The following is a 24,423-nucleotide window of genomic DNA, read 5'->3' on the forward strand; positions in this document are numbered from 1 at the left end:
AGAAGTACTTTTGACGAATCTCATAGAAATTGACATAAAATAAAAGATATCACTTCTAATCAGTCGTACCTAGTTGATTAACGTTAGTTTATACCTCAACTGAGACACGGCTCATTTGGAACTGTCTGTCTCGAGTTTTGAACCCATCACACTGCGCTACCCGGGTCAATAGCCATTAGCAAGCTGTCGTCAAGCTGTACATATTCGTACACAGAGCAAAAAACCAGTCTGTACATAGACGGCCAAATAAAAGTTTAAATACTAAGTATTATGGTACGTAGCATAATGTTTCTCACTGCTTTTAATTGACCATTGTTTTCAATTTCTTTTCTACTAAAATTAACTAAGAAACCTTATTTTATCGAGCTAACAGAATAAGACTAGAATGATGCCTAAATAGCTTGTATACACGATAGGTCGGGACATTTATATTCTAAGCTATATTCAAACATTTCAACTTAGTGTAAATCTCAAGAGTGTATCTAAATTCAGTTCCGATTCGGCTCTACGTAACTGATTATCATGAGCGCACTCAGAGATTAACTCTCTCAGCGTTGCGGCAGTTAGGCCACCGTAAAACAAATTTTAAATGCAATAACGTCGCCTATTGCATTTTTCATCAGGTCCAAAGTGGACATCAAAATTCACCGTGCAGCCATTATTTACTGCGTTGATGGACTCCGTTCGTCCTGGCTCCGGGAGCGCCCGATCCCGCCCGACGTCTCCCGACGCACGCGAAATGACAACCACACCAGTCGCTATACAACCTCCGTGCGCTCAAACCGCTACCGGCCTCCACGCTGTCACACATGTGAACTTTTTTATGTGCTGTGGCTCTGACATTCCTTTTTTGAAATTCAAACGTTTTCACTTTTTTAGTGTTTTTTAAAATGGGTCACGATACGGCCAGGCGGATAGACTAGGACGAACGAGGTTGGTATCAGCACAGATTAGATGTAGGTCCACATTTCTATAGTATTGGATGTCTAGTTCAAGTGCTTGGGAAATATACCCCTTTTCATTTAATTTCAGTCGTTATTTATTTTTGTAGAGATTATTTGTATCTGTAGAAAGCACGAAAAGCATACACGAACATTTCACCCCGTATAAAGTTAAGTTTTTAATTTATGTTTAAGATTTTCGTAGTATCATTTTATGTCGTTTGTGAATGTTAAAATAATTGTTTTTTTAAATTATGCATGTAACCTATTTTTGTTTTTGTTTAATTAATTCAGCAAACAGGGTTCTCATTCATACTGCAATTTCAATAATTTATTACACCTTTATTTACTATTTAAACTCTTAAGTAAAAAATCTATTAAATGTACTGATATAGAACCGTTGTAACTTAACGAACTTATTTTCGTTTATTTAGCTAATCAATGAGTTTGCAAAGTTGGACATTTTATATTTTCCTACATCTTTTTAACCTGCTATCCAGTTGTGATTATAAAATCCAAAGTGTCAAGGATTAAGAATTTGTAATTCTACTACATCCAGATATACAGTTTCTCATCCAAAATCTTTATTAATTAGTCCATTAAATACTTCTATCATCCTTAATTATTATTCTCCTCCATAAGCTTTCATTCCATTAAAATGTCACAGCTTATCATCAACAACAGCTTCAGTATCCCTCTGAATAAGCATCGGAACTGTCTTCATTCAATAAATCGTATTTGACTCGTGTTTATTCGATTTGCTACAGCTCGTAGCGTTTCTCGTAGCGTTCGGCTGCTACGGCTCCTGATATGACTACGAGACTACGAGCGACTACGAAATTCTATTTCGTAGTTCTACTTTTTGGATTGAGTTTAAAATAAAATCACGCACTACATAAATGGAAATAAGTTATTTAGTAGATTTTTAATTAGTTAAAGTAATATCTCTAATAGTTTTATCTTCATAAATATTAAATTAGTCTAGGCAGACTTTAAACCCACCTGAAAATGTAGATCACATTTTTCGAAACCCCAGTATTTTAAAAGAGATTGTATAACTATTTTGTCAGTTGAATACCCTTATCAAAAATACCTTTCGTCTACAGGTCCCCAGGGCACAAACAGGATGTTCTCTTTATGCCGCCGTTACAAAGATGAATACGGTATGTATTATTTTTATAACAAGTTACTCTAAATATTTTGTGGGATTATCTTCAAATAATTTGTTGGAATCTTTTCGCGTTATGTAATAATAACGAAAATTAGGTTATCTTCACATAAGTATGATTTACGAAGAAAATGATTTTTCAGTCACTATGATTGTGTGGATACAAATATAAGTAGTTACTCATTAGTTTGGCACGATACCTGTCATCTATTTATTTTTCAGAACATCTGCAAGTTTACATAATAGTGTAAAGTAATTCTGTAACAATCTAATACATGCAAGCAAAGCCACTGGCAAAGGTTAAGTCAGAAAGGCAAAATAGCGCATAATTGCTTTTGTGTTTCGTATTGTGTCATACAATAAAATTTTAAGACCACTCTGTCCGCCCCAATTATTATTCTGTATTATTCACAAAATATTTGGCCAAAAAAACGGCCATTCACAGGTAGGCCAAAGAAGTTTCAATGGCGGCGAAGTGAATGTAGCCAATGACGTTATCTCGCTCTCAAATTAAAAAGTTAATATTTAAAAGGCGCGAGGCTCCTCCAAGATTTCAAGGCGCTGGGGATTTCGCGAATCTTTATTATGTAAAGTATTGGGGCGAATCTATTTATATTTAAACGGGTATGTTGGGAATGGTGCCTGTATTTTTAGATGCAGCGCTTTGATTGTTTACTGAGTAAACCGTCTTCTAAAAATTATACAAAAGTTTAGTGCTTTCAAAACGTTTAGTAAGTATTGGAAATATTTACGAGCCCATTTAATACTATACTATTCCAAAATGTTGAAATCGTTTGATACGTAAGTATTCAGGATTAATACTATTGAACCAATGTTGATGATATTAACATAGAGCAGCACCACATAATTATTGTGATCATTGCTCACTAATTAGGCAGATTGTTTTCATCAATAAAACATGATTTTAATAATGAATTTTAGTTACCTACCTAATATGTGCGACCGACGCCCTTAATTTCTGAATTCATAAACGATCGGCCTGCATTCCGAAGAAATTGATATTAGGAGTAATTATGTAGTACATTATAATATAAATAGTAATTAGTTTTATTAGATTTTAAAGGACTGTAATCTAAATGTTTCCGTTTCAATATTTTATTCTATTATCTTTCAGTGTGTGTGTTGTGCAAAGAAGAGCTTTCTATCAATGTCTATCAGAAGTTGTTAGAAGTAAACATGCACTTCGCACTTATTAGAAGAAGAACATTTAAGTACCCAAGTCGATACAAAGGAAACCTTTAAAGTAGCTTCATTATTGACGAGTTGGGAAGTCAGTTTCAATAGAACTAAGGCTTTTTTTGCAAAACGACTAGAGCTCTATTATCAAAGTCGGGAAAATATCAGAGCTCAAAGTTTCCAAGTACCTACTTATCTAACCTATGGAAACATTTGTAATAAAGTAGGTTTTTTTTTTATGTTTCTAATAAAATGAAATCTCTAAATTAGTGAATAATGTTTAAGTGTAAGTTGAAAGGCAGCTTCACAACTTGATATGAAAACTTTAATTATCATAATTAATAAGATTAAAACAGTTTTAGAAATAAAATAATGAAATCAAATTTGATTGTAGCTAAATGATAACTAATTTACCGTAGGTATTTAATATTACAATACCAGGCAGGCTATTGTAATCATCATCATCAGATAATCCTCATACTAGCTATTTGTTTCTACTGCAATTTCAATGTAACTCATAAGTGTGCTTGCAAAAACGTTTTTCACTTACGAGTAAGGTACATAACTTTTGAGCTGTAAAAAGGTTTAATCTCATACTACGACTGGCAAGTCATTGCTTCAAAGTCTTAATTATGCGCTTAACACATCCTCTCGGCTCGCACTTAAGTTAATCGGGAGGCTAATGATCATGTCACGTCTCGCATCAGCTGAGTAGCCCCCCCTTCCCTCCCTCCCCCTCCGAGGGCCGGGAGAGGCCCGGCACTCCCGGCGAACCAGCCATTCATAAAACTAAGCCCGATCGATATAAAACGCCTCCCCAATGTCAATGTAATTATCAACTCCCTTGCTTACCCAAGCTACCATTGACTAGTAACGCTCGCGGAACGTACGAACCTTCTCACGAAACACACAATGTATGCCTCTACTGGAAAACTAGCGAGAAATGGTCACGGGTGTTTTCGGGGCTGAAATTTTCTGGCAAAAGAAGATCGGATTTAGTTTTGGATTGTTTTAGTTGCTGGGTTAATTGCTCCAGCTAGACAGATATTAATATGTACGCATATTACTGATCTATTAATTTACGAAGTAGGTTTTGAATAGCTCTTAAAAATGTAGAGCTGATAAAGATTATAGATATTAGGAATTGGTTCTCGAACTTAAATTAATATTATCACTAGTGATTGTAATGTTATTTTGTAAATTCAGAGTCTAAATCCCCTTTCAAGTTGAAGCAAATTACCTGCCCAAGAATTCGCTCTGTAATTTCATTAGACAGTCCATAAACTGTACAAGCATTTCGTGAAAATGAAAAAGCTTTGTAACAAACGTATTTTGTGTGAAATATTGGTGTAATCGCATTTTGCACGTGCACCGTCGCTAAGCACAGTAGAGCTAGACAAAGTGCTCCCTGCCTTTGTACCACGAATAAAATCTGTTGCAGGCTTTAATTTATTTCGAGGTAGGTAGTACTACAGTCCACAGAATATCAGACTGTTCAATTTTGTTTTAAGATTTCTCATTATCACTACCTACAGAAAATGTGTGAGTTTCAAATGACTGGTGATCATCAATAAAGTAGGTAAATTGCCAAGTAAGCAAGCACAACCTGCCTAAATATGATCGAAATCTTTTTGATAAGTAATTTTCATAATTGACACAAATTAGGTTAAAATTATAGGTTTCTAGCTGATCCGGCGAACTTCGTACCACCTATATTAATGAAAATAATGAAAATGAAACCCTCTTTCAAATCTCAACCATTTTCAAATATTAATATATTTTTTTTCAAACTTAAATTGTGATAGAATAATAAGTTAAGTTAAAATATTATACATAGAAATAAACTACCTACCTAAATGGACTAAATATTTACAAATGAAAAATATGTCCCAAATCGCTGTCCAAGAATGCCCAGAATGCTGGCTGCATTTCCGCGCTGAATGGCCAAACTGATTCTTTGGCCAAGAAATGCGCCAGCTCTTCCATCACCTGTACAGTCAATCAGCCGCTTGGCTAATGCCCTGTTGAGCACTTGGTCCCCACGGACCTAGCGTCTCGACCCTAAATGGCTCAAACATTTAGGTACTACTAAGACCTACATATTTGCGCTGCTTGAGGGATTCCGCAGATGCAGCAGCAGTACCAGCCCCAGAGGATGTTTGTTAGTGTAGATGTAGATAGGTCTAGGCCAGCGGTTCCCGAATGCGGAACCCTGGGGTTCTGTGGAAAGGCCGCAAGGGTTCCGTAAAAAATATTATCCCACGTTTCGTGACCGACGTTGTTCGCGCGCACCGACTTGTTTACGCACAAGGGAGGGGCAGGGCGTGCGGGCGGAGTAGTACGGGGGTTCCGCTAGGAAAAGTATAATCAATTAGGGTTCTTTGGCAAAAAAATATTGGGAAACCCTGGTCTAGGCGGCCGCTCGACCCGAGGCTGCCTCTTGTGGAGACCTATAGATGCTTGATGTGCAGTTGCAATGATCCCTCTGTGTACATCTCCTCTGTACCATAAGTGAGTTAGTCACTCAATAAACACGAATAACATGATCAAGAATTTAATTTCTGGTGTGTTTTATTACATTGGGAATGGCACAAAAGCGTGATAGTTAAGTTTGTTAAATTTACATTGAGTAGTAATGCACGTATACGTATAATGTGCAAATTGTACAAAAAGACAGCACATCAGGCTACCCATTTTTATTGCTATTTCGCTCTTATTACAACTGCACAAGAACACACAGTGGTTACGTTGACGTGCCGTCGTCTGTACATATGACAGAAAGTAATCGTTCAATGGTTACGCTACCTATATTTTTTAGAGTGAAGAAGTACACAAATAAAAAATATTCCCGTTCACTCCTCTTGAAGTAAAGTTACATTATACTTAGAGTTAATGTTAGAGTTTGCTCACAGTCTAACAATCGATCGTTACCTCGAATCGACATTCCGATACCTAACCTACTTCCCAATTATCACTCCAGACAAAATGCTTAAGTTTATTAAACACTAGCTTTTCGCCCGCGGCTTCGCCCGCGTTTAATTTTGTCTTTCACAGAAAAACTTTAACACGCGCGTTCCTGTTTCAAAAAACGGGATAGAAACTATCCTATGTCCTTTCCCGGGACTCAAACTATCTCTATGCCAAATTTCATCAAAATCGGTTCTGTGGTTTTGTCGTGAAAGAGAGACAGACAGACAGACAGACAGACAGAGTTACTTTCGCATTTATAATATTAGTAGGATCTTACAATTTGATCATTTGTTTGCTCAGGCATATAATCTGATTCCCCATTCACGATTACCTCGAAAGGCTCGTCCGTCGCAATAATCTCAAACTCCTGCTCTCCCCAGATAAGGAGCAGCCAGCCCCACCTTTGTCATGGAAATCGGTTCTAAGGGTACATTTTTAATATCGAGTGGAAAGTACTTTGACTTTCTGATGAGAAACTTTGAAGCTGTGTTCCACACTGCCGAATACGTATTGTTGTGTGTTGTCAAGTTCTTTAGGTGGAAATGAAATGGTGTAGGGAAACCTATTTAGTTTTTTAGTTATCTAGACATATCGAAGATGGATTTATAATAATAAAAAAGTTTTTTTTTGCATTTAAATTATGCATGTAGCAAAGTAACATCTCAAATAAAATAAACTGTCTACATTGGATTACAATATTAATTAAGCTTTGTTTCTTCATGTAGATTGCAACATTATGTGATATGACCCTGAAGTATCTGCCCGGTATAATTGCCTTAACATTCATAGAGCATAATACCCAATAGAGCAGAAATAGAGGGTATCCATCTCTGAAACTAATCAGTGGCTTTCAATAATGTTTGTACTAGTATATCAACTCATGCATGCTCAAAACACAGTCACTGACCATTTTGACCAACTACAGTACTAGACTAACTTTAATAAAGTGTAGGTATAGGTTCGGAAAAATACGCCTGACAACAAGTGAAAATACTTATTTACAGTAAAGTAAAAAAAAAAATGTTCGCAACGTCCCACCGCGCTTATTTTAGCCCAATACTTAATATGCTATTTCGTCTCCAAAAAGTATGTGAACCTAATACAAAAATATAAACAAATTACAACAAAATATCATGTGTCTGTAGCCTTACAGAACTGAAACACTCGCGACTGAAAAATTACAAGCCATTGTTTCGCTGGCATCAAGCAAGCTAATGAAACAATGTGGCACGCGCCTCCGTTAATGCACTCGCAATCAAGCTATTCACAGCTTGTTCGCAGACGCTGACGAACTGGGCCATATAGTACAGTTTCAATACGGATGAAAAGTACAATGAAATGTTTTTCTGTTTACACTGGTGTTGAATGTTCAAGTTCCCAGTTAGGCCCGTTTTCCACCAAGGCAAGGGGAGACGACGTGTTAAAAGCAACTACAGAATTTCAATATTTACACGCCCCATCTTTGCACAGGTTCAATGGAAACGTTTGAGTGTAGCGGAGAAACGATGTGCGCCGTTTTCATATAAGATACGTCGCACTGAGCGGGACAGAGCAGACCAGGAACGAAAAGATCTCTCAGAAAAAAAGAAGTCTCCGCATACGATACTAACAAAACTCGATGGTCAACTGTAGTATATACCTAATAAATAAATAAATACGTCAGCTCTGCTCCATGCTATGCCGATCGTCTTTGCTTTCAACTTCGCCTCCAATAATCGACAGTCAAATTCTGCTATCGCTAATTTCGTAATATTTATTCTTATTTGGCTAAGGTTGCTTACGAGTATTAAAGCGACAGAGTACTTAGGTAATAATGAAAGAAGTTATTTACTTAACAAAATCTATAGGAGCGTTTCTTACACGAGCAAGTGTGTTTAGATTCCTTGGAGCATTATATTACTATGTCCTATAGTCCCCGATTTCTCCAATCTCAACAATCTTGAAAAATCCACCCTGTATGACTATTGAATTTCTGTAGAGCCGTGAAAAGGAATGCAAGGGCATTGTGCAGCCTACAGGGGGTGCCTGAGGTCACGTCACACTGGCATTGAATGACAATGGCACAACTTGCTTAAAGGTCGATTATGAAGTTCAAGATATAAATGCACCCTGTATGACCATTGAACGTCTGTAGAGCCCATAATTAATATTCCTTCGGAACCGATTTTGGATGACACTGGATATTATTTGTGTGTCAGTTGTCAGGATTATTTCACTATTTTGTATAATAAATCAATCACTGAACCAGTCACCGAGTTTCTGAGGCACTATTTCTCATAAACATCCACGATTTCACTCACATAATATCTGAAAATATTTCAGAGCTCAAATTTTCAGCGTGCCACTAAGTGCCTCCGAACTGTCAAATAGTTGCAAAAAACAGCTATGTTTGACGTGCAGTGACGGCATCACGCATCTCTTTTTATCACACAGTGTTGCTCGTGATAAAAAGAGATGTGTGATGTCGTTGTTACTCGATCAGTTCTTTGTTGTTCTATTTCGCTAGGCCTATATTAACTTTATGGTAGAGCCGTGAAAAGGAATGCAAGGGTATTGCAGCCTGCAGGGGGGACAGAGGTCACGTCACACTGGCATTGAATGACAATGGCACAACTTGCTTAAAGGTCGATTATGAAGTATAGATACAGGGTGTATAGCAAACTAGTCCTTGCTGGTGGCCTTGTAGATGTTGTCACAAACAATCGGAGAATAAGAACTTGTTAGAGCGATCACTGACTGAAGTTAGTAAGTAAGCTTGAACTTTTTATAAAAGGTATTTTCTATGTAACTTAAGTTATTAATGTCTGTAATCACAGAATGAATACTTACTTATTTTAAAGGCAGGTATTAAATACTTCATTTCAGTTTTAATCATAGATTTTTTTCTTTTTGCCAAGAGAAAACATATCAGGAAATTGTGTAGTATATCTTTGAGATGCAGCACTGGACACTATATTTGGCATTATTTTATCAATAAGTTTTGGTGTTTTTTTAAATCAATTTATTTATAGAATAGATTTTTAGAAAAGATATTGAACCTTTATAACAACAATATTCATAACAAACATTTCAGCCTCTTCTTATCGCCACTTCGATATTTTTATCCTTCTATCGAACTAAACCGTACTTAGGCTGAAGTCGGTTGACCTTCGGCCCTAATCTGATTATAATGAAGATTCGCTAAACTTTTCCGCCGCCATCGTATCGTATCGCAAACATCGTGGCCCAAACCGTCACAAATCATGCTCTATCTGAACGGCAAGCATTCAATTATACGCAAACATGTGTATTTTGGGGGCAAACGTTACATTATTGACAGTTTATTTATTAATTTGTACAAAATGGCGATAAGAGATGAAGATAACTAATGATGGAATTTTTAGACCTATCGTTCGATTTCCATGAACATATTGAATTATTCTTTTAATTACACAAAATAGCATCTCTTTCCACGTCTCTAATACCTTCCTTTACCTTTTTAAATTAGAAATAGCAGGCCATGAGCATGCCTTAGATTTGTTTGCAACTGATTGTAATATACCCAAACTGCAAAATCAAAAATCAAAATCAAAAATATTTATTCAGTTTAGACCACAAGTGGCACTTATGAACGTCAAAATGTAATTAATAGAAAAAGAAAAGGTAGCCCTTAAGGGGCACTTTACATGTCTCCTTATCTTTTGGGCCCTACCAGCGCTTCGAGACAAACATATGCACGCCTGAAGACTCTAGATTGTGCTCGTTTACGGGAATGACCAAAAATCACTTGTTACCGCGAGAAAATCCGCGTGCAGGGTTAATCGTACGAACGCCCTCAACAATCGGCTGCTAAATTATCGAAGACGCGGCAAAACGCGATGGACATCCAATGACCAATGGGAGTGACGCCCGTAAATCGACAAATAATGTACTTATTTGTACGCTCACGATGGCCAAAGTGATATAGTACTAAATCGGAAAATAAAAATAACCAAGAATGGGATGTGTCTGCCTCTCAGTGTAATCTTGGCTGGAGTTTATTTGATGCGTGCAACTCTCGATTGTTTATGGAATCGATTTTTATAAGACGCACAGTCAGAATGTTTTATTGTTAATAATGAAATGAAATTAAGACTTATTAACTTATGTAACAGGAACATAATGCAACAAAAATATAACTATGTACATACTACTTACATAATGTAATCAAGATCACGGAAACGTAAAGGCGAAATTGTTCCAAAATTAATTACACAGACAAAGTAACCGAATTGAATTGACAACTCTTCAAAACAAACTTATGATTCTATGTGAAGTAATTTTATCTAAAGTTAATTATGGAGTTTGCAAGAAACATGTAAGTTAATCAAGTAAAATGCGAAGAAAGTGATTCGATGTAGAGACGATTTTTTTTTTAATTACGATGTTTGAGGATACCAAAAGGGTTTCGTAAATTGGCTTACCAAAACCCATATTAACAACCGCAACATAAAAAAATTAGAAACTTTTTCCATAATTAACTGGGATAATTTTTACATGATTCAGTTCAGGTACGGTCAGTAAATTAAGTCTCCAGACCGTATTGAATCAAGTAAATCTATACCCGAATACATCTACGAGTAGTAAGAGTAGGCGCACACCGTTGATTTTTAGTTGGCCGATAGTTGTGCTCGATTTCAAATTGTATGAAGAATCGGCCAAATCAAATCGGCGTAGTGTGCGCACTCCCATACATGCCCATACTGATCAACTGCCCGACTAAACTATCGGCCGACGAAAAATCAACGGTGTGCATTATTAGAGTAGGCTCTAATACGTTATTCGTATTTCAAGCGTTTCAATCGACTTTGTTTTATCAATTAATTCTTCTTTAATTTTTAACCTACCATGAAAAAAAAACGTTTATTTTCCTTCACAAACTTAGGCTAATACCTGTGCTAATACTTCAATAGTTATATGTACAGTCACGGAATGAAAAGGTTCGTCAGTTTTCAAATTGATTCCTTCAACGAATCGCGAGCACATATTACCTTTTGAAACTATGTTACAGAATAATCTCGAGTTAGAGAAAATAATCTTTAACTGTTCGCCAGTAAAGTTCAAAATTATTCAGATCAAAGTTGTTTGACGATTTATCTTGTCAAGAAGATTATTATGATTGATAAACTAAAACCTTCTTGTTGGTTCAACCTGCCATTATTATTTCTATTAAATATAAAAAAACTATTGTCAATTGGTCAATGTCATCATTGCATTGCACTGATGGGATAGAAAAATAAACAAGCAAAACCTTATTTGTTAGCAAACGTCATATTTATTTAAATGTTAGCAGCACTGATTCTTGCACTGTTATGTTGGCAGGTTTGACTCTTACAGTACCTAGTGCAAGCGAAAACCGACACTAAGGTGACGAACCTTTTCATTCTGCGACTGTACAACATTATGTTTTAGTTGAACTTTATTCTAAGTTGGTGTGGGACCGGTGCCTGAAATAGGTTTTGTTTAAAACCTGTTCCACAGGTGACCATTGATAAATTGTACAGACAAAGATCACAATTTTTGATTTAATTATCCATAATAGCAACATTTGGTTGAATCCAAACAGCAATATCATCTATATTCCCGGCCATATCGCAGCGGGCAGGTGTGGGGCAGCTGCCAGCTGCCCGATATTGGGTTTATGCTAATAGATATTGACTCGCACTCGAGCTGCTCTCAGAAAATCTAGATAGTTTTAAAAAAGGAAAGTGTGAATGGAATGCTTTCAATGGATTCCGTAGCTCTACGACTTATGTTTAGTAATAAAGGCGTACCTACTATTGTAAAGAATGCGACGACGGTTCAAGAGGGTTATTCAATGGTGCGTTTGTCATCAAAAATTATAGCACTATGTTATCAGTATTAAAGAGTATATTATATTGTATATTTGCAGAATTTTGATGAACATTACGAATTAGCTAACTTTCATTAACCTTTTCTAATTTAGTTGCAAAAATCCCGTGGAGTAATAATTTCCTAAACCTCTCGCCAATAAGGCATATCGAAAGCATTAAAGGACAAAAGGCATTTACACTTCCGTTAAGCAAGTAAGAATTACTTTTCAGTCGTTTTTGCAAAATTCAATTGGCACGGAGGACCGTAAATCTTTTTCATCAAATACTCTGAAAATCTGCAGATGAAAAGTCAATGTAGGACTGAATTCGGGTGCCTATAATGCCTTGGTCTGTTGGTCTACTCTCTCACGGATCTCCAAAACGCTGGTGACGCGAACAAAAAGTAATTACACTGCAGCCCCACACGTTATTGAATGAGGAGGGCGATGACAGCAAATGATGAGGCTGACGGCAAATGAATTTAAAGCGTTATTGAGTTCAGACCAGTTTGCAGCAGACAAAAATTCAGTGTTTTCAGTGTAACTGAACTTACAGCAGTTTTAGAATGCTTTTAGACGAATGCGAGAGCGATAAAGTATTTGTAGGACGCTGGTTCTCATTGAAGATTATTTATGTAATGATCATTATGATTATGTCTACTGCTAACTTTCAGGCCTTCTCAGACGTGTAAGCTTAAAGCAAAAGATCGATTGTTGACAAAAACTTTATGATTATTAGATAGGCCAGGTAAAGCTCCATTACAATATCTTTTACATCTAGGTATAATATTTATCTGTTACGTGGTTTACGGTATTTTTCCATCGTCTGTTAATATTATTGAGTAGTTTTCAAAATGTTTATGTCAATATTAGGTACCAAAAGTCGTTTTATTTTTATGATTATTATGTTACTGAACAATAGGCTTGTAATATCGTATGTTTTCTGCATTCACAATATTATACTATTATGTACCTAGCCTTGAACTACTGTAGACCATTTATTGGAAAGAAACCTGGCAAATGTACAGTCACGGAATGAAAAGGTTCGTCAGTTTTCAAATTGATTCCTTCAACGAATCGCGAGCACATAATACCTTTTGAAACTATGTTACAGAATAATCTCGAGTTAGAGAAAATAATCTTTAACTGTTCGTCAGTAAAGTTCAAAATTATTCAGATCAAAGTTGTTTGACAATTTATCTTGTCAAGTAGAATAATATGATTGATAAACTAAAACCTTGTTGGTTCAACCTGCCATTATTATTTCTATTAAATAAAAAAAAACTATTGTCAATTGCTCAATGTAATCATTGCATTGCACCGATGGGATAGAAAAATAAACAAGCAAAACCTTATTCGTTAGCAAACGTCATATTTATTTAAATGTTAGCAGCACTGTTTCTTGCACTGTTATGTTGGCAGGTTTGACTCTTACAGTACCCAGTGCAAGCGAAAACCGACACTAAGGTGACGAACCTTTTCATTCCGCGACTGTACACAAGTTGACTTAAACAGAATTTATGTAGGAAAATTTGTAGTATTCAAATAACAAAGTACTTTCAATAACTGTTGGTGGAGAAATATGGCCGTATGTAAAACGCGACGACAGCACATTTATCTGGGAATCTCAGTTTTATTGTATCGCGATAAGGCGCCTTTCTTTTATAATGGATATTCGATATCTAAATTGGTTTTCCACTGAGCGTCCCGATCGCGGTGAACGGATAAGCATAGAAGTATAAGTAACCGAGCAGTAATCTTCTTTTAATGGTTTTCCTGCTTGGTTTAATTAAAATATTTTTCGTGTAGTTAAGAGAGGTGTAGATTAATTATGCTACCGCAAACTTGCTCAATTCATTAGTCTTATCTCAGGCCCGAAACCGAGGGTCAGACTTTTAGAGTTGTACGAAATAAAGAAAAAAACTTTATGCACAAATAATAAAGCAAATTGGTGATATTTTTTTTTATATAATAGATAATGATGTAAAGTTCTATATGTAGTTACATAGCTAGATGTAGCTTGCAGGACAACCCTTTATTTAGTAGTATGGAGTATAAATTCCCGAGATTCGCACAAATATAATTTTATTGAAGGAACAAACAAATGGAAGTGATTTCGATTTATATTATGTTAAGATGGTAAATTTTTTCACACAATTTACATCAACATCCAGGTTGTTACTTTGCTAATCTTCATAAACCTGAATAGCCCAATAAATGCCAAAGACGAGATTGTCAAAAGCAGCAAACGATTCATTCATAAAGCCTGATCAACCGCGCCATCTCGATTTAATTCAATCAAGGCCATAGCCCTCATTAACAAACAAGGAGCAAAACAGACAATAGTCACAACTAAAGAAACACCAGTAGGCACACAACAATCACTTTGGTTAAGCTATCGTTTTAGACGAATGACGTCCACTGCTGGGCAAAGGCCTCCCCCAAGGATTGCCACAACATTGGTCCTGCGCCGCCCACATCCAGGCACCTCCCGCGACCTTCACCAGATCGTCGGTCCACCTAGTCCTCTACTGGATGCCTACTGGATGATGTCACCTAAATATTTTCGTTTTATCCTCAAGAAGTAGTTACTCGTATTCCTTATAATTATATGCCGGGAGAAAGTTTTTAATTCACGTATCAAATAAACACTGTAGTTGTAGACTCAATTAGTATTTTTACAAAACGCTAAAGAGAAATAATTTTCATACAGGGTGTTAGGTAAATGGGTATATGAGCCGACACTAGCCCATGTTAACATGGTCATATAAATGGTATGGTGAAGTCAGAAATTTGATATCATCATTTTAATTTTTTTTATTGTCATACAAAATAAATTTTATAAAAACCGATTTGTATGAAAATTAAAATAATTAAAATGAAGATATCAATTTTCTGACTTCACCATACTTTTTATATGACTATGTTAACATGGGCTAGTGTCGGCTCATATACCCATTTACCTAACACCCTGTAGAAAGCATATTAGCCGAAACCCACATTATCATAAATGTTATAAAAAAAAGTAATATTTAATTTTACATTCTCATCCAAAAGAGCCTGACCTCGCATAGTCCGACCATACTCCAGATATGGGACGTACTATAATAAAATATGTAGAGACAGTATGGTTTATTAGCATGTTTTATTTGAGACAACTATACCCTTTTCCATTATGTTAATAACGCTGTTGTGACAAATCCTGAGGCGAAATTATTAGCAACTCAGTAGCGCCACCATACCAACGACGGTTTAATGCCTCCCTTGATCGCCTCGCGCGAAACTTCCCGCCTTAAATATACCCTCAAATTATTCCAGGAAGCCCTATTCGTGTTTTGGAGGGCAAAATGTTTGTGAACACCCACGGAATGTGTTAATTTATGCGAGTGTAAGTGGTTTTAAAGTCAACCTATTTTATGCGTGCGAGTGTCTACTTATTTTATAGTCCTTCGAGCCGGATTTATATGTAAGGAAAACGTTTCTTATTGAGAGGAATAATTTCATACACATATTAGTAGTTTGTTAGTTACTTTTATGTGTCTTCTCATTTAATGGTCTTTCAAGCCAGATTCGTTTATAATAAAGGACGACGTTTCATGTTGAGAGGAATTATTTGATGATACAGTATTTGCACAGTGCCAGTTACTTTGCAAACTTTTTAAGAATAACCCGAGGATGTTTCTATTTCTGTTATTGATATAAATATTTGTTTTAGCAATAAGCAGAACAAAATTACCTAATCAACAGAATCCTTGCTATCATTTACATTAACCCTTTTAATTATAACGAAACGTGAGATATTCCCGTCCACATCGTGCCTCATTTGGCACAGCAGATTTCCTCGGAGACCCGCTTATGACCCGCAATTTGCCTGACAACACTTTATGTTGGACATTACGAGCTTTTATGTAAAATGTCTGACGTGTGCTCATAAATGTGTCGAGGACGATACTGAAATGGGATAAAAAGTCGATATGAAAACGCAATGTAACTCTATCAAAGCTGCACATGTAACATTGGCGAAAGTCATTGCCTGAAAAAAGAAATACATGTATGTATCAAGAGACGTTTGTATTTTTTAACCCAGAAGCTCTTGGCCTGTATCTCGCCTGATACAAAGTGATGACGCCGATGAATTGGAAGCAAATAAGTTTTTTATTAATATGTTATTTGTTCTCTGTAGCTGTGCCTTAAATAAATAAATAAATAAATTACTCTTACTTCTAATTCAACAATTAGGTATTGATTTTGAACAATTTCTAGGAATCTTAACCATAGGTTAGTGAAGATTCTAGGGTTCTTCGCTACAGTTTTGGGGGTAAACAAATTTAGGAGTTGACAAATTGCTAATACAGTTTAAGTGTTAATGATGGTCTATACAACTAAGTAGGTTCCTTTATTAAATTCTCTAGACGTCCACAAGTCTACGGTTGAAGCTGCTGCGTAATTTGGACAATAACAGATGATTGCGGCTGATTAGCGCTTTCGGTCGCCATTGTTCTATCGGGCTTTGTCGGCGAACTACAGTCAGCATTAAAAAGGCCTCTTTTTGGGCCTTGATGCAATTAATCAATGTATTTCTGCATAAAATTTGTATTTAAAATTCAAGATTTAAGAGCTGTGGGTTGATATCAAAGTTTACAATAATTATGAGTGTACCTATTGTTTTTTTTCTTTGGTACGATTTTAAATTAAGTAACAAGTGTCATATAATAATTTAGTCTTAAAAAAATTGATAAAAATAGGTTAAATTAAGTTAGGATGCTAAGCCAAATATTGAATTTCTAATCGTAACTTTAAAAAACAGTCTAACTTTATTGGATGAAAGGTGACACTTATTCAGGCAAAGACTGTACTCTCTGATTAACGAGAAATAAGATTAAAAATAAAGTGCCTTCATTTGCGGTTTGTGTAATTTGAGAACCTACTATCTTGTTATTTTAAATGTGCTTTGAAATTTTTTAATAAGGTTACTTTAAGGGCGTTGATGTAACCAAAGTAACTAAGTAAAAACAAGTATATTTTTTAAAGAAAACCTGCACGCAACTGCTACTCTGTCAACTCTAGTATGTAAATAAATACTTAGTTAATAATCAAATTTTCAGTCTAGTATTCAGGAAATAAAGCAAAAATATTTGCTTTTCCAAGCAAAATGTCCGCTACATTGACTAGTCTTAAAAACCGGCCAAGTGCGAGTCGGGCTCGCACACCGAGGGTTCCGCCGTACAAACGTAGCGGTTTACAATTTATGACGTATTAAATCAAATTACTTACTTGATTCCGTTGCGAGTAGTGGCGAATTTCAAAATATGCGGTATGATTATTTTTTATTTATTTATTTTTCCTATATTTGCATTATAGGTAGGTACCTACCTCAGCGTTTTGAATTTTTGCGTTGATTTAGAATTTCTCACAGTTTAGAGGCAATTAGATTTAAGAAGTGTTTGATATGAATTTCAACTTTAATATCTCTACGCGTTCATGTGAAAAAGGGTAGGTAGTAAGTTTATAATTATAAAAAAAATATTTTATGTCATGTAAGCAAAAATAATATTTTAAATTTTATATAACTTCAAATTTATCATTTTCGCAATTTTTCCTTTATCTGTACTATATAACGTTGCTTCGTGCCGAATTTCAAGATTCTGAGTTCACAGGAAGTACCTTGTAGGTTTTGATTCCCTAGCGTGTGACGGAAATTCGTCTAAGGTGTCGGTATAAACTGCTGTATCTTTTGATCGCGTTAACTTAGAAGTTTGATTTTTTTACTTCTTAAAGGGACAATAGATCTCGGTATTTGGTATAAATTTCAATTTGATACCTTTATTCGTTCGTGAGAAATAAGGTAGTAAGTTTCATTTTATTAAAATATTTTTATTATATTATATAACTAAAAAAATGTAATTTTCGCAATTTTTCCTATATTTGCATTATATGATAATGCTTTATGCCAAATTTCAAGATTCTGAGTTTACGGGAAGTATCCTGTAGGTTTTGATTCCTTTGCGAGTGTCGAAAATTTGTTGAAAATATCGACATAATCGGCTGTATCTTTTGATTGGCTTGGCTTAGAAGTTTGATATTTTCACAGCTTAAAGGGACAATAGACCTGAGTATTTCATGTGAATTTCAGCTTGATACGTTCACGCGTTCTTGAGATAAAGGGTCTTGACAGACGGACGGACGGACAACAAAGTGATCCTATAAGGGTTCCGTTTTTTCCTTTTGAGGTACGGAACCCTAAAAATCGATTTACCTACACCCTACATCGTTCAAATTGCAAGCAGGAGTCAGATTTATAGCGTTCGACACTTGCGGAGACACGAGTGCGAGTGGTTCCTAATTCCGACCCCAGTCTGACCCGGGTCACGCGCTACTTGCCGCCATTTTACGGTGGAATGTCAGAATTGCTGCTGTTTCCTTGGTATAGCCATTTTTACAGTACCAGATACTATTGTCATTGACCTTTTACATGCCTACGAGTACATACTGATAGTACATTGACCTAAGAAAAATTTATTTTGAAATCATTCGCTCGAGCAATTACCTACATAGGTACGGGATTACCTGATTTAGATTTTCTTTGTTTATGTGGAATACTTATTGCAATTCCTTTATTTCAGAACATGGTGGGACACAAATCAAGGGAGGCTACATGCTTCGATACAAACGTAAGTTTACCTATTTATTTTTATAGATTAAAGTGCTAAGTTTACTCCTAGCTGCTTTGATACTTATTCAGAGAGTTTAGTATTTTGAAATTCCCTTTTCAGAAAATCTTGGTCTATCTATACTTATAATAAATCTGTAGAGAGGTCAATTCTGTACATGAAATATATTTTCAAAATAACTATCAGGGGGTCATTAGTGATCGATACTGATGCCAAAAATGCAATCAGTAAAATTTTTGTCTGTCTGTCTGTCTGTCTGTCTGTCTGTCTGTCTGTCTGTATGTTCCTTATAGAAACAAAAACTACTCGACGGATTTTAACAAAACTTGGTACAATTATTCCTCATACTCCTGGGCAGGTTATAGGATACTTAGGAATTCCCACGGGAACGGGCATTAGCGGGAAAATCCTTTTGTATGAAAAATCTAAACTGCTTAAGTTAGACGCTTGAAATTTGGCATGTAGGTACCTTAGTAAACTTAAAGTTTAGTTACAAAAAGGAATTCCCGAAATTCTCACGGAAACGGGAATAAGAGGGAAAATCCTTTTGTATGAAAAATCTAAACCGCTTAAGTTAGACGCTTGAAATTTAGCATGCAGGTACCTTAGTAAATATAAAGCTTAGTTATAACAGGATGTTGCAAAATTCTCACGGGAACGGGAGTTAGCGGGAAAAAACATTTCTATGAAAAAATCTAAACCGCGTAAGATAGATGAAGGGGGTAAAACGGGATCCACGCGTACGAAGTCGCGGGCGGCCGCTAGTTTCTCATAAAGTAGTTTTACAGGTTTTGTGTTCCTTATTGAGTGAATTATAATTTCTATCTGTAATTCTGATTATCCCTGTGTTTCTACTAGCAATGGCTTAAACTGTTATTTAACCTACATAAGCATCAAACCCCGCTTACCGAGAATCTTATGACCCATTTCAATAATCCAGCGCGGAATGAAACGCCCGGAATAAAGGGGCATCTTTGACTGGAGACTTCATTCATGCCAAGTTCAAGTGATCGTTGTTAGCGTTCAAGAATCGAATAAAATTTAATTGATAAGGCAAGAAACCAAGAAAATCCTCTTGAATTGAATTTTCAGAAACTTAGCTCTAAAAGCCGTGCGAAACTGGGAGTTATTGAATTTAGAACCATAATTAACTACATGTTAATTTTACAGATTTTGTGTAAAAAATATGTTTTAAAACGCTAATTTTATTCTCTATACAAAAGTTCTCTCATTATCTATTGAAAAAATCGGCATAGAATATAGGTATTATAATCCGATAATCGAGTCAATTCGAGTCCGAAAAAATTTGGCACATCACTATGCTCTCACAAAGTTACGCCAACATAAAATTCCTCCATAACCACCTCGCTTGACGTAGATTAAAAGCGATTCTAACTGACAAGCAGTAAGATTTAAAATGGCTTGGCAAAAGTTTACTGTAGTAAATATGGATTTTCGATATTCCATAAATTCTTGTAATGCTAGTTTATGATTGTAATTTTTGTACTTTTAATACCTTTCATAAACATTTAATATTGAAATAGAGCTAAATCTACTCTATGTAGAACTCAGTATTCTTTAAAATGTCTTTAAAATAAAATAGTTAATTATGATTGTTTTGTCCCACAGGAAAATATTTATGGAACACATGGTCAGAAGAATGGGTGGTGCTCTACGACGACTCAACGATGGCGTGGTTTAAGGTAAGGCTTTAATATTATTATACGAGCTTTCCGCTCGCGGCTTCGCCCGCGTGGAATATTGTCTGTCACAGAAAAACTTCATCGCGCGCGTCCCTGCTTTAAAAACGGGGATAAAAACTATCCTATGTCCTTTCCCGGAACTCAAACTATCTCTATGCCAAATTTCATCAAAATCAGTTCAGTGGTTTAGGCGTAAAAGCAGGACAGACAGACAGACAACTATTAGTATAAATAGTATTATAGATTATTTTTTCTTATTTATTTTTGTTTTAGCACCATACGATGATAGCTAACTTTACGACGTAAACTAATGACGTTATTAGGAACCTCTCATGTACTACAAGTACGACTCACAGTAACACATGGCTGATTTTGGTTTTATGCTCGCACGATAGCGGGTTTATATCTCTAGAAATGTTGTTGATAAAACTTCGAAGTATCTCAGGGCCATGCAATTGAGGGTATGCAGTTGATCTCTTATTGCATAAGGAAGTAACATGGCATACGATATCAGCTTGCCACACAAAATTGTACCTTATAAGAAACCGTACGGTTACGGAGAGCAGGAGTCGGTGGAAATTAAATAAATTGGTATGCTTACCGTTGCAAAGTGGCATATTTATATTACTAAGTATATTGGTATTAAAAGAGTAAACTATACTTCGTAGACTAGCAATATCGTTAGCAATTAGGAGCCAGACTTTGATGATATAGTATTTGCGAGACCCAAAGGTAAATTGTTATTTGTAAGACTTCAGAATGATTGAAATGATATGACGATGATGATGACATTAATAAATTAGCAGCTATGTTCCGATGCCTATTAAAGGTTTTCTTTCTTTCTTAATTAAATTTTCCCCACTAATATTCCTTCCAGCCTGACAAACTCGACTCAACTGAGCCGTGGCGCAATAAATCACTCGGCGATAATATTAGTTTGTGAGAAGCCTTACAACCTTCGCCATTGAGCCTTCCTGATTGTTCCCCGAACTAAACTTAAGACTATTTGAGATTTTCCTCGGAACTGGTGCGAATAATTTGGTCGCTTTATGTTTCAAGGTTACAATTAGTGTTAGAGTTATAGCATATAGAGCGTCTTGAAAGAAATTGCTAACACTGAAAAAAATAATATCTGCCGAAGACTAAGCTGTTGTACTGTGTGTGTATGGTTTTGAGAATCAAACTCCACTTTTGGAAAAGCTTTTCGATACAGAAATTTTAATATTAAAAAGACATTTTTTGAAACATCGCAAAAAATAGGGTACTTTTTGAGCTGTGAATACTCGTACTCTTTTCATAAAACGAATTTAATACACATTATGTTTACAAGACATACACTCTTGAAAGGAGGCACGTTTGTTTTGTAAATGTGCACTTCAGTTGGTGTTGCCGTGCGTCGTCCATACTTCTGTGTGCTTACCATGAGTTTACGTTAGGTGTGCTCGCTAGCTACCTACTTGTAGTACGTCAAAAAATTATATGAAGATTTTATTTCTTGAAAGTAGCCGCTAGGGGCGATGCACAATATCTCATCCCAACTAATATTATAAACTAGCTTTCCGCCCGCGGCTTCGCCCGCGTGGAATTTTGTCTGTCACAGAAAAACTTTATCGCGCGCGTCCCTGTTTCAAAAACCGGGATAAAAACTATCCTATGTTCTTTCCCGGGACTCAAACTATCTCTATGCCAAATTTCATCAAAATCGGTTGCGAGGTTTAAGCGGGAAAGCGTAACAGACAGACAGACAGACAGACAGACAGACAGACAGACAGAGTTACTTTCGCATTTATAATATTAGTTGGGACATCAAAATCGGTTGCGAGGTTTAAGCGGGAAAGCGTAACAGACAGACAGACAGACAGACAGACAGACAGACAGACAGAGTTACTTTCGCATTTATAATATTAGTTGGGATTAGTTGGGATGCGAAAGTAACTCTGTCTGTCTGTCTGTCTGTTACGCTTTCCCGCTTAAACCTCGCAACCGATTTTGATGAAATTTGGCATAGAGATAGTTTGAGTCCCGGGAAAGAACATAGGATAGTTTTTATCCCGGTTTTTGAAACAGGGACGCGCGCGATAAAGTTTTTCTGTGACAGACAAAATTCCACGCGGGCGAAGCCGCGGGCGGAAAGCTAGTTCATAATAATGTCATTTTTACGCAGTTGCTAGCGAGCTCACCTAACGTAAACTCATGGTAAGCACACTGTTCGGACAATTTCCCGCATAGTATAACTGCGCCATAAGTTTTTCTTTCCTATCTCACCCTGTATTTTGTGAGAGTCCGAACCACAAAGCAAATAAGATGTGTTTACTCGGATCCGCGGTCTGACAGACTGTTGTCTGTGACAGAAGTTGTGTAGGCCAAGGCCGCAGTAAGCAAACACGAGTTATGTCCACCACTCTTCATAATTATGATATTTTTGTGATAAACTTGGCTTGAACGATGTATGGTATAGGTTATTAAGATATTTTCGAATAGTAATGAGCTTAAACATAAAGTTATTTAGGGCTTGAAGTTATTAAAAACGATAAGTACCTATTTGTGATTTCATGCCTCTAGAAACAGACCAAACAAAACATAAATAAAAAGTTTACAGCGTATAATTTGATATCACCATTGTAAGAATCTGGAAACATTGAAATTTCGGATAGATCTAATTTATTCTGTGACCTATTAGTGATATCGTTTGATAGAGCTCATGAAGCTCTTTCAGGATCAGTAAATAGTTTTTTGATATCTTGTATAGTTTAGAAATAATCGAGTGAGATCACTTAACGTTTCCACCCTGTATTCTAACGTATTTGAGCACTTTCATGTGGCATGCTTGTTTTTCTAACATTTTAACGGCAATAGAATGTCGCTCAAATGGACGATGGGAATAAAAGAGTTTTACGTCGAAAAAAAAAATTATTTTCCAGGCTTACAATGAGAACAATAGAGGTTTTCATCCTGAAAAAAGTTTTCCGTGCCAACGCAAATACTGCAGCCGTGGCAGCGAAAATCGTTTCAGCTGTTTTGTTTAGAAATTTTGGGAAGTCTATCACTGTGTTTTATGTGAAAATTTCACCATATGTAGTCCACTGTTAGCCTGTAGTCTTGTTTAAATAAAGCTCGGTGATCACAGGCGATTGTGAAAAATGATTATGATTTTCAGTATAAAATCTTCTTGGTAGATACCTATCTTGACGCTGTGCATTCGCAGTACACATTATAATATGAATATTCATAATCACTTGAAAAATTAACAATAGTTCACACAGTAAAGTAATAAAACTGTTATTAACAAGTTTGTAACCTCAAATAATGTATATCTCGTACATTGTTATGGTATTTATCGATAGGTTACATAAGCCGATCATAGTTTACGGTAACAGGAGCTAACGTAATTGACTGAAACTGTATTCAATATTATGTACCTACGTACAATTATAATCATTAGAACATGATATAACAGCAGATAGTAAGGGTATAAATTAAAGAGGTATGCTTAAGAAAGCTGTGCCAAAAATTTTGGTTACTATGATGAACAACTGAAACTTTATAATGGAGTACATTCAGACACAGTCAAGCATCCTTAATTAAGACGCAAATACATATAATAGTTACATTAAATTGTTACAAACTATCATTAAAATACGTAGCCAGACTCTAGTATGGAACGACTACGTTACATATTTTCCAGAGCAACATTCCATCAGTATATTTTTCCTGGAAAATTCCAGCGAAGTTTTTCTCACCTCACTATTCCGCTACGGCGGGCGCGATTGCTACAGAGCAGACGCTACGAGCCCATGAGTTGATATTACGAGTTCGTAGCTACAAACGAAGCTGCTACGAAGCCAGTTAGATTTCATTACACTGCACTGCGTCTCGTCATGTATTATATCATTGCGAAAGGAGTTTTTTGAAAAAAATGTAA

The 24,423-nt window shown here is 35.9% G+C and overlaps 1 protein-coding gene across 1 annotated transcript in view; it reads left to right on the plus strand.

The window, feature by feature from the left end:
- Window positions 1-769: 769 nt before the first annotated feature.
- LOC135080731 (uncharacterized) overlaps window positions 770-24,423 on the plus strand; it is a 65,145-nt gene continuing 41,491 nt past the window's right edge. The window contains exons 1-4 of the mRNA XM_063975443.1: window positions 770-933; window positions 2,048-2,104; window positions 18,751-18,798; window positions 20,428-20,501. Of these exons, the coding sequence (XP_063831513.1) occupies window positions 2,068-2,104; window positions 18,751-18,798; window positions 20,428-20,501 (159 nt within the window). The 5' untranslated portion in view covers window positions 770-933; window positions 2,048-2,067. The remainder of the gene's footprint in view (window positions 934-2,047; window positions 2,105-18,750; window positions 18,799-20,427; window positions 20,502-24,423) is intronic.

This window comes from Ostrinia nubilalis, chromosome 18, assembly GCF_963855985.1.
Source record: "Ostrinia nubilalis chromosome 18, ilOstNubi1.1, whole genome shotgun sequence".
Classification (NCBI taxonomy): domain Eukaryota; kingdom Metazoa; phylum Arthropoda; class Insecta; order Lepidoptera; family Crambidae; genus Ostrinia; species Ostrinia nubilalis.